Source organism: Sceloporus undulatus, chromosome 2 (genome assembly GCF_019175285.1).
Source record: "Sceloporus undulatus isolate JIND9_A2432 ecotype Alabama chromosome 2, SceUnd_v1.1, whole genome shotgun sequence".
Lineage (NCBI taxonomy): Eukaryota > Metazoa > Chordata > Lepidosauria > Squamata > Phrynosomatidae > Sceloporus > Sceloporus undulatus.
The window spans coordinates 136,924,220-136,947,127 of record NC_056523.1 but is presented as its reverse complement, the minus strand read 5'-3'; the positions used below and the strand labels follow the sequence as shown (position 1 = coordinate 136,947,127).

General features: G+C 44.2%; 1 protein-coding gene across 2 annotated transcripts in view; it reads left to right on the top strand.

The window, feature by feature from the left end:
• The first annotated feature begins 1,098 nt into the window (after positions 1–1,098).
• The window catches only part of SPHK1 (sphingosine kinase 1), a 42,671-nt gene continuing 20,861 nt past the window's right edge, over positions 1,099–22,908 (top strand). The window contains exons 1-2 of one of the 2 annotated variants that reach the window (XM_042448497.1): positions 1,099–1,410; positions 4,875–5,401. In XM_042448497.1, the coding sequence (XP_042304431.1) occupies positions 4,933–5,401 (469 nt within the window). In that variant the 5' untranslated portion in view covers positions 1,099–1,410; positions 4,875–4,932. Of the gene's footprint in view, positions 1,411–4,817; positions 5,402–22,908 lie in introns of those variants that run through there. The other variant, XM_042448496.1, reaches the window with a different exon arrangement.

Sequence of the window (22,908 nt, the reverse complement as noted above, 5' to 3'; positions counted from 1 at the left end):
TAGGGGTGGAAATAATAATTGTTTGTGGGCTTGTTTCTTTCTTTGTTTTGTTTTCCTGTTGCAACATGGTTTCTTGACATGCAAGAAACCCTGCCAGGCAGACTAACTGCAGCGTTATGGTTCTGCACACTTTGTGCACTCCCTCATGTGGATTTACTGCACAGAAAATGTGTTCCTAGCGCAAGCAACAAAAGTAGTTTGTACAGGAAACACCTTTTCTGTACAGACAAGTATTTTGGGTGTGGAAAAATATATATTTCTACCAGAATACTTCCCAAGTATTAAAAAAATAAGCAAAAATCTACATATTTTTGCACAGCAGAAAGAATGGTAAAGGAACTATTCATTCATGTTAAGAACCCCGTCCTTTTCTTCATGCGGCCACCCGATCCCATTGAGAAGAAAGAGTCCTATTGGACTCAGTGGGTCAAATTTCAGAAAAAGTAAGACTTCTTGTCCTATTTTTGACTGGTCCTATTCTGGTACCTCAACCTACTGTGTAGACATTCAGAAATTAAGCAGGCAAAGCATTATACCACAAACATCTTTACCTATTAAATGTTTACAGATTATATTAGTGGCCGAGTAACAGGGCCAGGAAAAGTTGAGAAAGGCTCCAGCTGTTCTTAAAAGAAAGAAACAGATGTCTCTTAACCATGTCTGGCATCGTTTCAAGGATAAGCTAAACTGAGATAAGGAAATATGGCACCCTGTCCTTGGGCCTGAGTGGGAAGGAAATCTGGAGCCATGCTCAATGAAGTAGTAGCTTGGCATTTCTGCCTGTCACATCATACCTATGACACATAATTCAAGCAAGGTGACCACCCTGGCTCATTCAGTGTGTCAGTGTCACTTCTTCCTTGGTTGTGGGGCTGCCATAGAGAGTGGGAGAGGTCCCCCCTCCGATAGGCGGAGGATTTTACAGATTCTGGGACCCCTGTGGGAGCAACAATATGGCATAAGATACACGTCAATGGCTGCACAGGAACATAGCCCCACTCAGTTCAGCGAGATTTAGTCCATCTGTTAGAAAAGGTAGTCACTGTTGTTACTGTTTGCTTCCTTTTCCTTGTTTTCTTTTTAAACAGCTGTGCGACAGACAGAAGTCCCAACACTGTTATTTTTTCACAGCATTGCATTTCCATGCTGGGAAGTCTTCTCCTGCTCAATTTCTCCCTGTCATGCAGTTTCAAAGGCACAGAAGCCCAACCAGAAGAAGGTGGCAGCTCTGTTCACCCAAGTGTTCATATGACAGGACAACCAAGTACAGTTTTTACATTATCGGGAGATTATGTGAAACAATGGAGGCAGTGCTTCAGGAGTGAAAAGTGTACACGGAAACCTCACCCGGCAACTGGGCTCTCAGAAAAGGATTCAAACACTACGACGTTGTTCCTCATGGCTACCAAGGTAACACCCGCCCTGAGATGTTTCCACATAGCTCCAGCTGCCCATTCTCCAAAAGCAGCAATGGCTTTATAGGTCCAACTCCAAAGCATAAAGCACACATGTAGGCTTTTGAAGCCTCACTAGCTTCTTCATCAGGCAAAGGTGTCAAACATCATAAAGGAGAAAAATGGTGATGCTATTAGTCACAGGCCTATATTCTCTATGTAGAGAAATCTTGTAGCACCTTTGAGACTCGCTGAAAGAAAGACGTTGGCAGCATGAGCATTTGTAAGTCTACAAACGTTCATGCTGCCAACTTCTTTCTTTCAGTTAGTCCCAAAGGTGCTGCAAGATCTCTCTACATACTGATTCTACAGACTAACATGGCTATATCTTTGAGGCCTATATTCTGTTGCAGATGTTATAAAATGGTATTGAGAGATCTCGGTCCATAAAGAGGACATTCCCCTTCCTGGCCCTGTGTGGACCAAAGACAAAGGACAGTCAAAGGCAGGCAATGAAATTTCAACTCCATTAGCAACCAAGTAACTTCCCTTGAGAACTGGGCTGCCCTTGTCCTGTGTGATGCTAACTGCTCCTTTCTTAGGCAGAGAACACTTGAGTTTCCCAAGGAGTCTCTGCACTATCACATCTGGAAAAAAATAGGTGCTGTATAGGTAAAATCTGCCAATTGTAGTCCAATGAAAGAGTTTACCTTTGTTGGAGGTAGCAAACCTTATAGTTAAGTCCTGGCTGCCTCTTGTTAAGGTTCCCCTTTGCAGCTAAATTGGGTGTCTTCAAATTCAAGAAACCTAGGTGTTTATCATTATAACGTCAATTCGCATCGTTTGACCCGCACTCACCCCTGATCTTAGCTCCAATAACCCTGGTTTCATCCCTATGAAGGCCTACAGCAACAAGCCATTTTCCCTGCCTGTTGTCCTCCAGATGCACTGGACTGCATGTCTCATTTTCCTCAGCCAGCACAGGGCAATGACTGGTGGGTGGTGTGAATTGTAGCCCCTTGTGGGAGGATACACAGTTGGGAATGAGAAGGCAGTGTAGCTGTAACTATGTTGTAGAAAAGGGAATCCCAGCCTGCTGGAAGTTACATATGCTGTGAGCCCTGTGGTGAGGCAAAGGATACAAGCAACTTAAGCAGCAAGTAGCTTATTTTAATGAAACTTTGTGGGACTTAAAAAAAATTAAGCACATGTAAAAGATGGGTTCTCCTGGCTGGCAGCTCAGCTGTCAGGCAGCACAGAAAACTGGACCCCAATTAACAAATCTATGTAGTGACCATACTAATGGTACTACTAGTACTAAATTGTTGTTGTGTGCTTTCAAGATGTTTGCAAATTATGGTGACCCTGCTAAGGCAGTGGTTCTCAACCTTCCTAATGCCGTGACCTTTAATACAGTTCCTCATATTGTGGTGACCCCCAACCATAAAATTGTGGTGTCTTGGTTCCTAAGATCATTGGAAATATGTGTTTTCCGATGGTCTTAGGTGACCCCTGTGAAAGGGTTGTTCGACCCCCAAAGGGGTCATGACCCACAGGTTGAGAACTGCTGCCCTAAGGGGCCCCTATAATGGGGTTTCCTTGGCAAGATTTGTTCAGAGGAGGTTTGTTTCCATCTCCCTCTAAGGATGAGAAAGTGTGACTTACCCAAGGTCACCCAGTAGGTTTTATGGGTGAAACAATGGGTCCGAGTGGAGATTCAAGCCCTGGTCTCCAGAGTCACTAGTCCAACACAGATTCAATAGTCCAACAATAGTCCAACCCACTATACCAAGCTGGTCATCTAGTAGTACTAGTTGTTGTGTGCCTAGTTCAAGTCATTTCTGGCCTATGGCAACCCTAAGGCAACTCTGTCATGGGGTTTCATTGGCAAGTTTCTTCAGAGAAGGTTTGCCATTGCCCTCCTCTGAGGCTGAGAGAGTGTGACTTGCTCAAGATCATCCACTGGTTTTTTATGCTCGAGGGGACATTCAGACCCTGGTGTCCAGAGTCATAGTCCAACACTCAAATGACTATGCTACAGTGGTGCTTTAGTAGTACTAATTGGAGCAACTCATAATAGCATTGTAGAGCCAGCATGGCAGAGTGGTTTGGGTGTTGGATTATGACTCTGGACACCAGGGTTCGATTCCCCACTTGGCTATGGAAACCCAGTGGGTGAACTTGGGCAAGTCACACTTTCTCAGCCTCAGGGGAAGGCCATCCTCAGAACAAATCTTGCCAAGAAAATCTTTAGGGTCACCATATGTCAGAAACAACTTGAAGGCACACAACAAGTACAATCCAGAAATGAGTTGTAATAAAGTGTTGTAAGGAACGCAAGGCTCCATAACTGCTTCAGGCTGCTCCTATCGTTATAGGAGAGTTGATATGTGTTTGAGAGAGAGAGCCACAGCAGCATAGTGATTTGATCTGTGGACTAGGACTTCAGACCAGTTTGAATCCCTACTTGGCCGTAAACCCTACTGAGTGACCTTGGGCAAGTCACACTCTCTCAGCTACAGACAATGGCCAGGGTAAATCTTGCAAAGAAAACCCCATGATAGGTTTGCTGTAAGTCAGAAATGATTTGAAGGCAGACAACAACAACAGCAGCGGTTGGTTCAGGGTGACCAGTTGTCCTCCTTTTCCAGGACACACCCTACATTTCAGCCTTTTGTCCAGAAGCAATGACTGAGGAGCATAGATTAACAGCTCTAGGGGTGTTTTTCGCATGTATTTGGTCATGTCCTCATTGCAACCTTCAGTCCAGGAGGCATTCCCCAAAGGCCCTCCATGCTGAGCATGACTTAGAAGCATGCATTTACATTTTCTGTAAATGTTTTTAACTTCTATTTGGCCATGTCCTCCATTCCCCCTTCTGTTCCAAAATGTCCTCCATGCTAAGCCTGCCTAAGAAGCATGAATTTACATTTCTATGAGTGCTTTCAGCTTTTTATTTGCTAGTGTCCTCCATTTTCCTGGAGTGTCCTCCATTCCCCCTTCTGTCCAGGAGGAGTTTCAAAATGGCCTCCAAGTAGAGCCTGACTTCCAGAAGCATGCATTTACAGTTCTGAGTCTTTTAAAGTGTTGCTTGGATGTCCTCCAGGAGGAATTCCCCAAGGCCCTCCATTTTGAGCAGGTCTAAGGAGCGTGCCCTTAGCATCCCTTGGAGAGTCTTTGAGCTTTTCTTTGGCCATCTCCTCCATTTGGAGTTTCAGAATGAGTCTGACTTTGAAGCAGGAATGCCTAGTTCTAAGGGTTCCTTGAAGGTGCTCCACTTCCCAGAGTCCCCCCTGGATGCCTTTGAGCTTCCCTTTCCCTCTGGAGCCTAGTCCTGCCTGCCTGCCTGGCTGGCTCTCTCTGGGGCTGGCTGCTGGGCCGAGCGAGGAGGGGGAGGGTCCGGGGGTGTCCCTGCCCAGAGAGGCCGGCACCAGCAGCTCCAGCAACATCCATCAGCCTCCTTTCCTCCGCCGCACTCAGCCCCAGAAGCCCCAGGAGCAGAGCTGCCGATGAAGCGCCGGCGGGGCTGCTGCTGAGGATGAGGAAGATGGAGCCCCAGGGAGAGCCCCCCAAAGGCCAGGGCCAGGAGGAGGAGGAGGAGGAGGAGGAGGTCTTGCTCTCGGGGACCTTCTGCCTGCTCCCGGCCCCGGAGCCCAACTGCGCCTTGACCCTCACCCGCGGCGCCCAGCTCAGGATGCGGCGCCTGGACTCGAACTCGGCTCCCTGGTCCTCCTCCTGCTCGCTGCTCAGCCTCTCCGACTGCATCGGCTGCTACGCTTTCCAGAGCTGCTGCCCCCACCGCCGCCGGGACTCTGCCTCTGCCTACTTCACCCTCTTCTGCTACCCGGCCAAGAAGGCGGCAGCCTCCTCCTGCTGCTCCCGGCAAAGGGTGGCCAGGACTTTCGGGGTCTCCGCTTCGCCAGGGGCCGAGGAGAACCGCAGGGTGGCCGAGACCTGGGCCAGGCAGATCCGGCAGCTGGCCACCCCGAGGACCCCCGCCCTGGAAGGTCAGTCAACGCCTCCGCCACCAACCCGCTTTAAGCCGCATCCGCACTGGAGGAGACATCAGCCGCTTGGGCCGCTTTTAAACTCTTTGGCTCTTTGCTATGGAATTCTGGGAGTTGGAGTTTGTTGGGGGTCCGGAGCGGGCCCCCGCCCTGACCCCCACAACAAACTCCAACTCCCAGAATTCCATAGCAAAGAGCCAGACAATGAGTCAAAGCGGTGCCAAACCGGGTTAGAGCTCCTCCTTGGTCAGGTGTTATTAGACTGCTGCTCCCATCCTGCCTGGTTGTCACTGTTAGTGGTGAGAAGTGCTGGGAGTTGCAGTCCAACCCTCCCTGGAAAGCTGCACTTGGCCCACCTGCCTTACTGTAATAGTATTATTTCAATGCAGGTAAACGTAGGTGCCCATGGGAGGCTGTTCATCCTCAAGCCAGATCTCTTTGGCTGGTTTTGAAGATACATATGGGGCAAACATGGATTCAATAGCCCTAGAATGATGCCCGCCACCTGCCCTGAGGCCAGCCCTGGCATTAGGGAGAATGCAACCAGCTGGGGTTAGGGGCACAGGACCCCCTGAATGTGGGAAAACCACAAATAGCAAATACACCTCTGACGTGAGAGACCATCTCTCTGGGAATCTAGGTCTTCCAGTGCAACTCTGCTTAACATCCAAAAGTCAAAGCCACACATGTGGAGGGAGGAGTGTACTTGGTTCCCTTTTGGGTATTCACTGATGGAGAGAAGGGCCAGAGGGAATTTGTGCCAGAATCACTCGGCTGCCGCTGTCTGGTTCAGGCACTCTTCCCTGGCGTGTGGGGAAGCCTTGGCTAACTCTGCCACAGCCGGCAAAGTGACTTGGGTCAGCCGTGCACCTGCTTGAATGGAAATGCATGGGCTCAGGTCTGGGCAGGATTCAAAAAGTAGCTGATGCTTCTTGGAAACCTGCCACATCCCCTAGTGCCATAGTCCCTTGTTTTTGAAGCTTATCTGTCAAACTCCAGGATTTAACCCCACAGTGGCCCTGCTCAAGTCTTGGAACGACAGTGGACCCTCCACATTCGCTGGGGTTAGGGGCGCAGGACCCTCGTGAAAGTGGGAAAACCACAAATTAAAAACCAAACCAACCACTTTTTAAAACCAAAAGAACACCTCTCTGGGGCCTCCACGGAAACTGTGTGGTCAACATCTGCCATAAATTAACCATGAAACTGCACTGGAGGCTTACAAATGCCTAGAGACATGTCCTCTCTAGGAATCTCTAGGTCTTCCACCACAAACTTTGGTGGAAGCTGACCCTAAGAGTCACACTGGAGGACCTAGAGATTCCTAGAGAGGACAGATTAATCAAATCCATGAATAATCAAATCCGCCAAAGTCAAAGCTGCTAATGTGGAGGGCCGACTGTACATGGTTGGCACCAAAGAGGGGATGCCAAGTGGTGGGCAAGCGCCATCGCCTCAAGATCAGCAGCTGCGTCTCTCTTCACCCACATTGCTGGTTCTTTCTGCACTCTTGAAAGAACAGCATTTACCCACATACTGTATAAACTAACTGAATTGTAAATGAGAAATTAAAATAAGGCTTATCTTTATTTCAGAGTTCAGGCCCACCCCCTCAAAAAAATGCATGCTACCCCTTCTGTGCCTCCCTGAATTGTTTTTCTGTTGCGTGCCAACCACTTTGGAACTAGTGTAGTATTGCTCTGGAGCAAACTATGTGTAGAATATAATTGCACTAGACAATGCAAAGTCTAAATTTACTTGGCCTTTAAAGAACATGGGAAATGCATTGCTGGATCAGCCCAAAGTCCATCTGCCTGGCATCTTGTTTTCGACAGCAGGCAGGCACACTTGAAAGTTTCAGCTTCTCCGTGGCATTTCTTCTTTCTTCCCACATGAGCTTTGCTTCTGTTCAAAGTCTGGCTGCACAGATCACTGTGGAAAATGAACTGCCTGTGTCTCCTTGAATCAGCAGTTCTGTCAGTTCTGATAACTACCACATATACTCGTATATAGGTTGATCTCATGTATAAGTTGAGGGTAGGTTTTTGTGCCAAAATTCTGGATTTATACATGACCCATGGATAAGTCAACGGTAAAACTTAAGGGCATGTAACCTTGGATGTAAAAGATGGCCAGCAGCCGGGCTGGGAAGAGGCTTGGGCAGTGAAAGATCACTCCCCTGCCATTTTGTTACCATATTGACTCATGTGTAAGTTGACCCAGGGTTTTTTGGGGGACAATTTGGTAATATAAATTTTTCGACTTACACACTAGTACATACAGTAAATCTTCCAGGTAGAAAGACTTGGGGTAATAGAACTCTTCACATGTTTCAGCCTTTTTGTTTATAGGCCTCATGAAGGAAAGTCACATTACAGCTAGAACCCAAATCAGGGGTGTTGCTTAGCTACAAGTACAAGGGCGTCTTCGTATCTGCTGGAGTTTGGTTTCAGGATCCCCAGTGGATTCCAAAATTCATGGGTGCTAAGACCCATTATATACAATGGCATAGTAAAATGATGTCTTTTACATGAAATGGCAAAACCAAGGTTTGCTTTTGGGAATATTTTCAAGCTGTGGATGATTGAATCCATGGATACAGGATCAAATCATGCTGCAGAAATAATCCACTTTGAGATCGCTTTAACTGCCCTGGCTCAGTGCTAAGGAATCTGGGGATTTGTAGATTATTGTGGCACAGAGCTCTCTGACAGAGAAGGCTAAATGTCTCACAAAATGACACCTCCCAGAATTCCCTAGCATTGAGCCAGGGCAGTTAAAGCAGCCTCAAACTGAATAATTTCTGCAGTGTGTTTTGGACCACAGAGAGCTGATTGTGGTATAAATGGTCTCCCTGGCCGAGTCACAGCAGTGCTCATGCTCAGCAGCGGCACTGCTCTGTGGGAGGGCAAAGCAAGGATTGGAGGCAGTGCAGGCAGCCTAATGAAGCCCTTGCCCCTCCCAGCCAATACCAGCTATACCATTGACCCAGATGTTGTGAAATCATAGTAATAAGGAGATCTTAACCAGAAGATATGATTGTTGTTGTTGTTGACTGTCCTCGAGTCAATCCTGACTCATGGCAACCCCTGTGGATGGGACTTCTCCAAGATCCCCTGCCCTCCACTGCTCTGCTTAGGTCCTGCAGATTCATGCTTATGACCTCCCTGATTGAAACTGGCCTGTAGTCCATCTGGTCTTCTTCTCTTACTCCTACCCTCTACCTTTCCTATCATTATTGTCTTTTCTAGTGATCTATGCCTTCTCATTATGTGGCCAAAGTATGACAGCCTCAATTTGATCATCTTGACTTCCAAGGAGGTGTCAGGTTTTATCTATTTTAGGTATAGATTTATGCTCTAGGATACATACTAGTTTGTCTTTTCCCCTGTCTGTTGTATCAGAAGTGCTCTTCTCCAGTACTACATCTCAAATGCTTTGTTTACTGTCCAGATATTGCATCCCTACATGGTGATGGCGAATACAATGGCTTTGATGATTCTAATTTTTGTGTTTAGTTGTATATCTTTACTGTTTAGGATCTTGTCTAGTGCTTTCATTGTTGCCCTTCCCATTCCTAGTCTTCTTCGTATTTCTTGACTGGAGTCACCATTCTGATCAATGTCTGATCCTGTTTATAGGAACTCTTTTAACTATTTTGATTTTCTCATTGTCTTCGTTGCCTAAGATATGGACTTGGCCTCAAATATGTTGAGACGCCTGGGTTGAAAGGACTAGCTGTGTCCACCATTCATCTCACCTCTTCAGTTCACCTGGTGAATGTGTTTGGCTGTTCTAAGAGTTGCTGGGTGGACATGGGCAAACTGAGGGGGAGGATGCTCCACAGGCGAAACTCTGGGGAAACAAGAAGGTCTCAGGCATGTCAGAAGCACAGGAAAGTGTAGGAGCCCTTGGCTGAAAAGGAATGCAAATCCTGTTGTTTACCATTGGCCTCTCAGTGGGAGTGAGCTGCATTGTGGTACTATGGGATGAATGATAAAAGCATACAATGGTGTGTTATATAATTGTAGCCTTGGAGAGGTGTGTTGAAGGCAAACCTGAGGCTGTCAAAAGTGTCTTATGGTTTCTTCCTCTGAAATAGGTTATTCTGATTCCCAGATGCAAACCTGTTGGGCAAGGTAAGCCTGTGTAGTGATGTGCATCCAGTCATCTTTTTAAAAGTTTGCAGGTGCCTCACCCAGTGTTCATTGTGCGGTAACCTCACGTGATGCTACCATCTGAAGCAGTGGATACATTAAAAAGCAAATAGACCTGCAAAGCCACTTCCATGCATCACAAAGTATATTTGAATGGGATAAACAAACCCACCCCCCTCGCCCTGAGCAGGTCAGAGCACTTTAGAGCCCACAGGAGCACTAAGTAGTAGGTGGTGGTAGATGTGAACCTTTTGATCATCACAACTATTGTATATTCCTTTACACAGCTGTGCAAGATTTATCTTGTCCTATTGGTTTGCAAGGATCAAAGTAAATAGGTTCTGCAAATTTTTGTATTGCTTTTAAAAAGTGTTTGACCAGGAACAGCAACAGGATAAGAGGAATGAATGTATACACCATGGGAAGAAAAGTTTCTCTCAGTCTGCTTCTTGACTGCAATCTTGATTATTTCACTGCAGTCTTCATTTTGATTAATGACTGAGACAAGCTATAAGAAATCTTAACTGTTTCAGTGTCTTTGTTACTCACTTTAAAGTTATGTAAATTATCTTTAGTCATTATTTTTATCATCTTAATATTCAGCTATAATCCTGCTTTTGTACTTTAGTCCTTAAATTCAATGACTAGTCATTCCAATTCAGTGAGTAGTTTGCAAGTAATGCAGTATCATCTGCATATCTTACATTGTTGATATTCCTCCTACCTAATTTTCACACCTCCTTCCTCTGAGTCTAATCCTGCTTCCTGTATATGTTTTGAATATAAATTAAAGAGATAAGAAGACTGGAACCTTTTCTAACACTCTTGCCAGTAAAGGACCATTTAGTTTCTTCATACTGTTTCCTGACAGTGGCCTCTTGTCCAGAGTATAGGTTATGCATAAGGGCATCATTCCTTTTAGAGAAAACCGGATTTCTCAGGATCTACACAATCAAAAACTTTGCTGTAATCTATAAAACACAGTGCACTTTTTTTTCCTGAACCAAATTTGGACATATGACATTTCTTGCTTCATGTATGGTAAAAGCCTTTCTTCTAAAACCTTGAGCATCACCTTGCTTGCATGGGAGATTAGTCTCTGATGACGACTGCACTCCTTGATGTCCTCTTTCCTAGGAAATGGAATATATATATTGAACATTTCCATCTGTGGGCCATTGTTTTGTTTTCCATATTAGTTAGCAGATTTCTGTTAGAATTTGAATGGGTTATTCTGTCTGTGCAACTTGAAATAGCTCTACTGGTGTGCCATTTGTTTCTGGTGAATAAATTCTCCCAAGTGCTTTGAAAGCGTTTTCCACTTCACTTTCTAAAATTGTGAGTTCATCTTTAAATTTTTCTTTCTTGAAGTCCCAACTAGAGCTGATTCATTAAATCAACAGGATTTACCTGTGCATTGACTCATCACTCAACATGATTCAGGTATGTTTACTCTAAATAGGATATAGGCCCACCCTTCATTCCTAGGTTAACCAAAAATGTGTTTGTGCTAGAGTGCATCACTGTCTAATGATATGGATAATAAAAATAAAACTTGTATAGTTTTGAGTCATTCCAGAAATCAATTGAAGGTCAAGTTTATTTTTCAGAATCTTAACTCTTCCTGGAATTATAACAATAGCTTATTATTTCAGCTGTTTCAGTAAGTAAATTTCTTTCTTTTATGTTAGTGCAATCTTTGATTTTCATGATTTCTAAAACTGCCATTTAGAAAAAATAATAGTGCATCATAAAACTAGCCAAGAGGACTGTTCAAAGACAAAGCTATCTTGGGTCAGTTTAATTATGACTAGAGTTACTTGTTCACTTGTAAACAGTGAATTGCAATTTAGTTTTGGGACTACACTGGGGACACCTATCTTTTGCCTGGATCTGGAACAGTTGTTTATGCTGTCAAAATTTTGAGGGAATTGTGATATGGCAAGTCCCACCTCCCTTTTATCAACACATCCGTTTAATGTACAGGAGTCTTATTAAGTAATGCCATTGTTAAAGGTACAGCTGGCTATCCTTGGCAGTAGAAACACTAGGCATTATAGTAAAAATAAAAAGTAACTTTTCCATATTCTAGTCAAGAATCAACATGACACATAGATTCCCACCCACTCATGGGTGCTGTAACTATTAAAGTTTATCTTACAAAGTTACCTTGTTTCTCATTGTTAACAAATTCTTCTTTTTTAAGATACTACTATTTAGATGTTTGCTTTGCTGGGCATGTTCCTAGTACCTGTACTTTATTAATAAGACTAGAAAGCCAAGGTTGACGTTTGCTATTTCGTTGCCTGAGGTGGAACACCGAACAATACATTCCTCGCATCTAAGGCCAAGTGCATAGTGACCAAAGCCTGAGTATCCACCATACTCAGGTGATGCCAAGTTATCTGGGCGGTGTACAGTCCCACCAGCACCTCGTCCCATCCTTGGTACTAAATTATATTAGAAAGAAATTACATAATAATACACTACTTTGTAATGAGGTCTGCTGTCTGATGACTCTCTCTCTGTTATCTAGCAGGCCCTGTAGGAAACCATCTTTACCTAGCAATCTTTTGTAAGCTTGCTGGGACTTTATATGAGGATGTTTATCCAGAGCACGTGCTTTGCAAATGCAGCCCTTCACAAAACACAAAATGTCACTATTCCTTTTCCACACCAGTAGTAATGTCTAGAAAACTTTCTCCTTTATACATCATAAAGGTATTTTAAATTTGAGAAATGTGCATCTCATAGTTCTCAGTGCTGTCATAGGTGCATGCCCTACTACCTCCGGTTATGCCTCTGGTTACTGATGCTGTGAAGAAAGAGGGGCCATTGGTAGAGGCGTCAAAGATCCAGAAAATAGTAAGTTGAGTAAACCTCAGTACAATAGCAAGGGTCAGTAGCATTACTAAGCAGGTGTGTGGGGTGTGTGGACTAAGTGGAGAAGTAAGGAGAGGCTCCAGATTTCTTTTACATGTTAATTTTACTCATATATATATATATATATATATATATATATATCTTTTAAAACATCCCATTCTGCCAAATTTTCACTTTAACCACATGAAACTCTGTATATGTAAATACGTTTAGGCTGTGCATATGATATTGTAATTTAAAGGTATAATTTTAATTTTGCTAATTATTTATGTCAAAACTATTGCCATTACATTCAGTGATATATTGGAATTATGATTTATGAGTAACGCCAGTACTAAAAACATTACTAAGGCCCGTTACAGACGGGCCATATAGTACGCGCGGAGTGCGTACTAGGGTTAGGAAGAGGCGGTGCTTCCGTACCCCTCTAACCCTAGTGCGCGCTCTGCGCGCACAAAATGGCAGCAGCCGTTCCACACGGCCGCTGCCATGACAATGTCACGACCGCGCCGCCTCTATACGGGGCGGCAGGACATGACGTTGTCGCTCTGCGCCAGGGCGCTTAGTGCACCCTTAGCGTGGAGCAGGAAGGAGCTCCGTTTCAGAGCTCCTTCCTGGTTTGCGCCGCTGGGCACAGCCTTCACACGGCTGCGTCCAGCGGCGCAAAGGAGAAAGGGGCCAAGCAGCCCCTTTCTCCTCCTCCCCGCCGCCGTGGGGTGTCCTTGCAGCTTGAAGCCCCAAGGACACACCTTTCCAGGCTGCGAGGAAGCGGCCTTTTGCCGCTTCCCTGCAGCCCGGAAAGCGGCGGATCGGGGCCTCAGCGGCTGCCAGTCCAGCCGCTGAGGCCCCGATACAGCAGGGAAAGGGGCGGGTGCAGACCGCCCCAAACGGGCCGTCTGTAACCCGCCTAAGGATTCTGTATGGTGTGGGATGGGAAAAGGCCAATTGGAGAAGTGCCACTGTACATTGACCCTAGTGATGCCACTAGCAAGGGCATGTGCCAAAATCAGTAGAGTATGTTTTTCATATACCAAGATGCATTGCCATTGACTAATCTCTGAACTTCATGTGGCAGGTAATGGCCCAGTTACTAGGTTGGGATGACCCTATGAAAAAAAGGAGTATTCTGAAATGTCCTTTTTTGCACAACTGTTAAAAGTATAGGAACCCTCTCTCCTTTTTCATGTGGCTACCCCATTCAGGGAGTGGTTTAGAAACTTGTAGATCTAGTTGGTATGGTTGCCAGTGGTTTCTATGCCATGGTGCTTGTGCATGGGATGGTTTTATGCTTAACACAAATTTAGCAGGTGAAATCTAGTATTCTGTCTTGTCAACCAACAGATAGAATGACAGGGAAAAGTTAATCTGCAGAAATCCTTCTCACCATGCAGCTGTAATAGAAAAGTGCACTTTGCTGTGGAAAGGGAACACCTCTAGCACTCATAATACGGAAGGAATGCTAACTTAAAATGATACCAATAATGTTCATTATGATTTGCGGGGAGAGCCAACATGATATAGTTGTTTGCATGCTGGACTGCAACTCTGAAGACCAGGGTTCGATTCCCCACTCAGCCATGAAACCCACTGGGTGACCTTGGGCAAGTCACATGCTCTCAGCTTCAGGGGACAGCAATGGTAAACCTCCCCTGAATAAATCTTGCCAAGAAAATCCCATGATACATTTGCCTGAGGGTTGCCATAAGGCAGAAATGATTTGAGGGCAGCAACAACCAGCAGTAATTTTGGGAACCCAGCATGGCTGTCAACATGACCACCAGTTGCTCAGACTTTGCAGGGATATATGTTATACCATAGAAGTCTGTGTTAGGACCTTTGTTATCTGCTAACAGTTATACAGGTCATAGTAACATTGTTATATCACAGTATTATGGGAAACTAGAAAACTGTGTCAGGTTGCCCTACTGAAAGGATGGTCTTTGGAAAGAGAGAAGTACTGTCGTCAAAGGGAAAGAAATGTAAAGCATTTCTAGGCATGAGGACAAGACATATCTATAATGTTCTTTCTACCCAAACGTTTATCCCTAAACATGCTCTTAAGGTTGTTTCTCTCTTGTGTTTGGGCCAAGTGAAACTGATACACTTTGATTGCATGACTGGGACACTTAAATAATTTCTTAGCTGCCTGGATGTTGCTCATGAAAAAGGCAGCTTCAGATAACTAGAGTTCCATTTAGCAGGTGCCATTTTCAGATGAACATAAATGAATTAGTTGTCTAAGAACAGCAGGGTCCTTTGACAGTTACTACCAGCAATCTAAACTGTTGAAGACTGATGAATTAAGTGTCTTATAGATCTCAGTATTGGGTCCTCCATTCTACCGTGTCATATGAAATACTGGCTTGTTTCAGCCTGTGCTGAACATATTAGTCATAGCCTCTGCTCATCAGCACTGCCAGTCATTCATGGCTCTACCATGTGACATAAATACACAACGCTACAGAACTGGAGTGGAGGGATTTCAAAATCCTGTGGCTCCTTTGAGTAACTCAGTTTGCACTGTGATGACTCGACATCCCCCTCTCCTTTTAGCCATTATCCCTAAATGTTTATGAAGTAGGAGCAGAACTTAGTATACAGTAGTTGGCTTTTGACTCATTGACTTGGGAATAAAAAGCATGTCTTGTGCACTCCACCCGGCCTCTGTTCTTCATTACTCCACTTCCTCCCTCCTGCCTGGGATACGATTATACTACTTCTTCTCTTTCTCTTGTGAGATATCTCCCAGAAGGGAGAAGAGCAGGGAATAGATGCTAAGAGAGAGTGACACACAGTGAGCCACAACAGCTGACTCTCTGCTGGGAATGTTTTCTGGTAATCCCGTCCCTAAAGTGACAGATGAGGAAAGGGCAGGGAGAATCCAAAAGAGATGGCCTTTTGGGTCATTTCACCTTGAGAGAAATGGGGGCTTGGCCCCTAAGGGGAAAACCCTCCCCCCTACTTGTTTGCCTCTCTAAGGCCTCCAGAAATCTTCTTGTCCCAGATAGGTTCTGCCTTATCTACAAAAACACATGCCCTAATCCTCCCCTTCACCCTCCCTTTGGTCTCTCCTCTGACACAGCTTTTCTGTGTTTGGCCTGCATTGCTTTGGGGATGTTTCTACTGAGACAGATTAGGACCAAGAAGCTATTAAAAGAGGAAATTTCATCAGGTATATCTTGCATGACAAGCTTTAATTCTTTCTCATAAACCACTGTTCAATGTACAAGAGCTCTGCCTTCTTTTCCACCCATCCACCTTTTAACTGGGTAATTTAGTCCTCATTGCTTCTACGTAGACACATGTGTAGGCCTGAACGGACTTAACAGTGCTAAATTTAGGATTTTGGTCCCATCCATTCTACCTATAGCTCTACCCACAAATGAAATCCTCCCCTGAAGATTTTTTCCTGGCTGGCCATTCGAGGTTACATGGTGCAACATGGACTGCCCTTCCTTCAAAGCACTCAGTTCCCTTTGAAGTCTATAGATGCGGCACAGAATATCCAATGTAGTTCTATGTTTTTGCAATTATCATATGTCATCTTTGCCTCTTCGGTAATACTGGGAGTGGAATGCATTGATAAATTAAGTTCCCTGTTTCACAGGTACATGCTTCCCAAGTGTCCTGATCCGGCATGGACAGTCCCAATTAATCTTCTGTTGTCCCACTTTTTGAGCTGCTTTTAAAATGGCCTAGTTTTTCTCTGTTTCCCCCTTTGTCCCGGCTGATGCCAATTGAAGCAAACAGGGTTCAAAGTCAAAAGTAGTTTGTGCTCAACTATGCAAGGAGGAGAGGAGAGGCTGGAGGGAGTGTGGCTTTTCACAGTAGGCTCAGGCAAAAGAAAATTGCTACAACCTCTCACGTAGCTTGTGTGTTTTTTTTTCATGTATCACTTTTCCATCCTGACCATATTCTGATGTTGATTGGCCTCATATGTCCCAGTTTCCTTCTGTGCAATGTTGGAGAATAGGCAGATACCATTTTCCAACATAGGTATTTTCACTCATGTTAGGAAGGTGTGATCTGTATGAGAAGGGAATGATTGAGCAAGTACCTGTTTTTTATTTTTAATCTAAACTGTCTGTTGGCACGCATGCACACAAAACAAGCATTTTTGCACAGAGAACACATGGCTACCTGAAAGCACTGGTGGCTTTTTAACATGAAAAACATTGTTTTTTTGCACATATAAAAACCTGATTTTCATATTCATCACCCACACTATTTTCTCTGTTTCCCAAAACTCTAAAGGATGTTTGAAAACCAGGTGGGAACAAGACAGAAGAGGCAGTGGGGAGAAAATGGTGGAAATTATTCATGCTAGCATGCAAGGACAAATAGTCATACATTTACATTCCTGCCTCACAGTAGAGAGAACAACCCAACTTGTATCTTCTTGTCCTGGATTGCAGCCGGCACACACAAATTACACCAATAAGGATGGCTCAGCTAGGTAATTAGCAAGCAACTGAGAACAGTCCACAAACCTGCAAGAAGTGATAGTTAAGGAGTAAGCCGAAAGCCAGAGCCAAAGTCAGGAAAACAGAGGTCAGAATAGTCAGTCCAGTCCAGGGTCAGGGCAGCCAGAAGTAGCAAGAGTCCAGTCCGTTCCAAGGTCAAGAGTCAAGGCAACAAGGAGTCAGGATACAGGGAGCCAGTGTAGGCAGCAATCACACCAAAGGATCATGCAATAAACTCTGGCATTGAATTGGTGTCTCCCTGCTTCTTAAGTAGGAGATTCTCTCCTCGGTGCCAGCTGAGGCTTGTTTGCCAATTGTCTCTTAGCAATCCTCCTGGACCTGCATCTGCCAGCACTCTCAGCCTTGCGTTGTTTAAAGGAGGGAACCTCCAGGCCTGGTTCCTCCCCAGAGTCACCACTAGGCTGCTGTGCCACCAGAGGAATCCCATCAGCACTAGGACCTGGCTGAGCCTCCTCCTATGGGGCTGGGAGATCAGGGCTGCATTCTGGCAGAGCAGGATTAGCACCTGATGTAGTCTCAATTACCTCTTGCACTGAAGCAGGATGAGCACCTGGTGTTGTCTCAATTATCTCTTGCTCTAGAGGAGCCCCATCCTCCTCCTCCTCCTCCGAGACCTGCTCTTGGTTGGCCATGACATTTCTCTCTCTCTCTCTCTCTCTCCTTGATGGATTGATGCAAAAAGTGCCATATGAAAACACAAATCTGGTTAGTATGCTTTGGCAGTCATACTATTGTAGTCTGACTAAACCTGGAGCCATAAGATCTGTTCAGGGTCCAGCCACAGGTCAACTTAATTTTTTTTCATAGACCTGGCTGAAGGTCTATGGCATGTGAATTAAAATTGGGTTGCTGGTAAAGGCACATATTTGTCTGCATTTAATTTGATGATTTCTTTACTGAGTTGCATCTGAGATGGCCTTGACTTGATGCATATATCTTTGCATTTAGATTTTCATTGTGACTAGTATCTGTGTGATGAGATTGTCACAGTTGTGTGTGTGTGTGTGTGTGTGTGTATATATATATATATATATATAAAATTAGAAAGTGCATGTATATGGATATAACATATTTGATTAAGAGGGACAAGTCAAGAAAGTCAAGCTTTTAGTTTAGTGTTGTTAGCTTGTTAGAGGTTAGAGGTTTGAAGTAGGAAAGAAATTGTTGTTGCTGATGACGATCATTGTCTACTGTTGCTCATGTATTGTCTTTTTTTAAAAGAAACTTTATATTGCTTTCTTACAGAAATGTATATATTTAGTCTGTAATGTCCTTTAATGTCTCAATAAAACTGAGAATTAAAAAATATATATCTTTGCATCTCTAATTAGAAATTCAGTGAGATGTACCAGTTATTAATTTATGCTTTGTGGCAATGATTAATAACCCCTCCTTTGAAAGATAGCTGCTTTGAAGAGGCACTGTCAACATACATTTAGCTTTGTGATGAAGAACATTTCTATGTTTGTGAACTCAGACCCTAAGGATAAATGGCAGATGTTCACACCCTTAAAGATAGTTTAACAAATATAGTGTTGAAGAGAACCTTAATTTGATGTTATTATTTGCCATCAGATCAACTTAGTTTATGAATAACCCTGTGAATGAGAGACATGAATCACTGGAAAAGATAATAATGCAAGGAAAGATAGAAGGCTGCAGAAAGAGAAGAAGACCTCATGTCAGATGGAGAGACTCAATCAGGGAGGTCACGGGCCTGAATCTACAAGACCTAAACATAGCAGTGGAGGATAGAGGGGGGCTTGGAGATGTCTCATACACAGGGTTGCTTAAGTCGGGGGTCTACTCAAAGGCAGATAACAACAACAATGAATGAGAGCCCTCCAATATTATCATTTGCCCTGCTCAGGTCTTACAGACTCAGGGGCATGGCTTCCTTGCTTGAATCAATACACCTATAGTGCAGTCTCTTTTCCTTTGTTGTTATTAACTGCCCTCGAATCAATGTCGACTCATGGTGGCCCTATGGATGAGACATCTCCAAGACCCTCTGTCCTCCACTGCTCTGCTTAATTCCTGCAACCCCATAAAACCCGTGACCTCTTTAATAGAGTCTTTCCATCTAGCATGTGGCCTTCCTCTCTTCTCACTTCCCTCCACCTTTCCCAGCATTATTGTCTTTTTCATGATGTGTCCAAAGTATGACAGCCTCAGTTTGATTATCTTGGCATCCAAGGAAGTTTCTGGCCTGATCTGCTCTAGAACCCATTTGCTTGTCCTTTTGGCTGTCCATGGGATCCTCAGCACTCTTCTCCAGCACCATATCTCAAATGAATGGATTTTCTTCCTATCTTCTTTCTTAACTGTCCAGCTCTCACATCCATACATGGTAATAGGGTGTAGGCTCGTTTCCCATTGCCTTCCATTTTACCAAGAACTGTAATCTTTTCCAAACAGCTCCCATGCAGCAACAATAGTGGGGGCCAGGTGGAATGACACTGGAAGAGGATGATCTCTCAGAGACAGTTACAGTGGCACATTAGCTAACTTTTGATAGTATTGCACAGAAGAAGGTAATGGTAAACCACTACTGAATTGCCTTTTACTGTACCTCAAAAACACTAGCATGAGACAATCCATAACAAGCCTTAATTACCAAGTTGCATGATCCTTAACAACCTTTGTTGTCTTCCTGAATAATTTCTACTTTATTGATGTACATCATTAATAATAATAATAATTTGTTTTATTTATATACCGCTATTCCAAAGATCATAGCGGTGAACAGCAAGTAAGCTAATTAGCCCCCAATAGTCTTGGTACTCATTTTAGCAACCTCGGAAGGATGCAAGCCTGAGTCGAGCTTGGGCCCTTTTGCTGGTCTTGAACTCGCAACCTTGTGATTTTGAGTGAATGGCTGCAGTACAGGCATTTAACCACTGCGCCACCAGGGCTCCTTAGCCCCACACCTAATGCAGTTCTTCTAAATAAATTTACCAGGTTTTGGTGAGTAGGTACAGGGATGTTGGGTGTTCTTAAAAACCTTTTGGCAGTGATGGTGGCTCATTAGACAAAAAGTTCCAAAAGTCACAGTAATGTTATAAAACTGAATTCTTCTTCAAGCTTGGATGCTATGCCACACAACGCAAAAAATACAGGAAGGAAGATACAATAGAGTTGAAGGCTATTAATACAGATATTATGTGTACCAAAGAGGGCTGCAACACCAAGTAAGAGATACTTTGGAGTTTAACCAACTTAATTTGGGCTATATCCAGGTAACTCTGATTTGGAATCAGGTTGCAAAGTCAGTATTTAAGATGAAGTCAAAGGCTTTCATGGCTGGCATCCATAGTTTTTTGTGGGGTTTTCAGACTATGTGACCATGTTCTAGAAGAGTTTCTTCCTGACGTTTCACCAGCATCTGTGGCTGGTATCTTCAGAGAATGCTGAGAATTCACTGAAGATGCCAGCCACAGATGCTGGCGAAACATCCGGAAGAAACTCTTCTAGAACATGGTCACATAGCCAAAAAAACCCACAAAAAACTATCAGTATTTAAGATTTGCTGAAGTAGGGCACTTAATTAAAAAGTGACACATGATCAGTCTTATCGGTGGCTATGATGACAAGCCATAAAGAGAGGAGAATTCTAATGAAAACAGTTTGAACTGTGTGTGTCTGGGGAAATAACTTGCCAGAATTTTTTTACTTTGTATAACACATTCACAGATGGCTTGTGATCCTATGGGCCACTAGTTCATATAAGTATTGACTTTATTCCAGGATGTTGGTATAGGTCAAGGGTGGGGAATGTGTGGCCTTCCAGCCATTTTGAGATACAGCTCTCGGAATCACTTGCCATTTACCAAGCTGGAATTTGGAATTCCAAACATCCAGAGGGCCATAGTTTTTCTAGTTCAGCTGTAAACCACTTCTGGAAACCACTGCAATACAAGGGTGGGAATCATATGGCTCAGCTGCAGCCAAACTGCAGCTCCCAGCATTCCACAACATTGTGCCCAGGCACCATGCTAGTGAAATACTTTAGGAAAGATCAAAGAGAGGTATTGCCAGTCCTTTGTTTCCAAAGCAGTGTCTGAAGCCTGTGACAATGCCATTAAGTTACTTCTTTTCATGTTACATATAGGGACGATTTATTTAAGGCACAAAGAAAAAAGTTCAGAATTCTCTTTCCATAAAAAGTGGCAGGTTTTGAAATAATCTTACATGTAGCAGTTGTTTGTTTGCATATTCTGCATGTTATAATTCAGTGTTGATGCGACATCTTTCACTTACGCAAGTACATTTATCTGAGTTTAGTACCTTTCAGGGTGTTTGGAGAGATAAGAACCGTGTCATGAAGAATTGTGTCATGGTGTCACTTGCAACGATGTAGTTTCTGTTAAAAATAGAACCAAAGTTTAGTCACACTTCTAATTCCAAAATTAAAGTACAGTAAGTTGAAAGCAAAAACATGCATTAATTGCTATAAGGAGGCTGTTTAAGCTAGCAATACTTCTGTATAGAAAATGTTGTCTTTTGGTTGAACGCTGATTATTGCTGTAATTAATGCCACTAAAAATAACAGACAAGCTCGGTTGCTCAAGCAGTGTCAGGTTCTCAGCTAGAAAAAATGTGATAAGTTTGCCTTAGGGTTGCCATTAGTAGGAAATGACTTGAAGGCACAGAAGACAAATCCTTATTGTAATGCAAAATAATTGGTGGTGGCTTGGCTTTGAATGGGCATTTAAGATACATTAGCTTTGCAAAAGGCCCATTTCTGGTGCAAATGAAAATATCTAGAACTATTTTTTATAAGGGTCCCCACAGCTGCCTGAATATTTTGGACTGTCAAGGGAAGGTTGGCTATGGAGATTGTAACAATGAATGCCCACTCCTCAAAACATACCATTGCACAATTTATTGCCAGTACAGTAATTTACTAGGCATTTCACTCATTTATAATATTGCAAATATCATGGTCACTTGCATAATCTTCAGCTTCCTTTCCCAGAGTCCCTCACTGAACCACATCTGAGTAACAGGAAACATGAGCTTTTTCTTTTAAAGGTGACGCGGCATAAGTTGCAATTTCTTGCAAATCAGCAGTGCTCCACTTTCAAAGAAACGTTGACTTTTCTTTTCATGCATTACACTTTGTTGTATGATGGCAATTTGGCCAAAGTCCAAACATCTGGTAACGATACAGCACAGCTGAAACTCTACTTGGAATTCAGAAATAGGGTCTTCCAGGTATGGAAATAGCTGACTGACGTCTCTTGTGTGAAGAGAAACAAAGACTTCAACCAGTGATTTATCTCCCCAGACAAGGGGGTGACAAGGAGATTGGTCACAAAGGTCTGAAAGCCTTGGCAAATTTGTGGGAACTGTGACAGCCAACTGCAAGCAAAGTGGGAAGACTGTGGGACAAATTCCATTATCTCATCCTGCTGCATGGACACTAAGTCAGTGATCATACTTTCTTTCTGTAACTATGGCCCGATTTAAATGAGCCTTTGCACCGCCCCTGTCACATGCTAGGGGTTGGTTGAGGACGCAGTGTCCATACCGGCCTCACCCCTAGCACGTGACGGGGGCGGTGCCGCCATTTTGACGTGACGGGGGCGTTGTGTCCAAACAGTGTGGCGCGTCGCGGCCCTTATGTCTTGGCGCCGCTGAAAGGCGCTTGTGGTGCCCTTTCAGCGGCGCCAGAAGGAGCTCCATTTCGGAACTCCTTCCTCCGCGCGTATCACTGGCGCGGTCTTTAAATGGCTGTGCCAGTGATACAGAGAGAAAGGGAAAGGGGACAAGTGGCCCCTTTCTCCCTATCCCCGCCGCTGTCGGGGTGAAGACCCAAGGACACCCCTTTCTAGGCCGCGGAGAAGTGGCATTTTGTCGCTTCCCCGAGGCCTGGAAAAGCGGCAGATCGGGGCCAATGGGGCTGCCGCTGTGGCCACTGAGGCCCCGATCTGTCAGGGAAAGGGGCAGGTGCAGGCTGCCCCAAAGGGGCGGTGTGTAT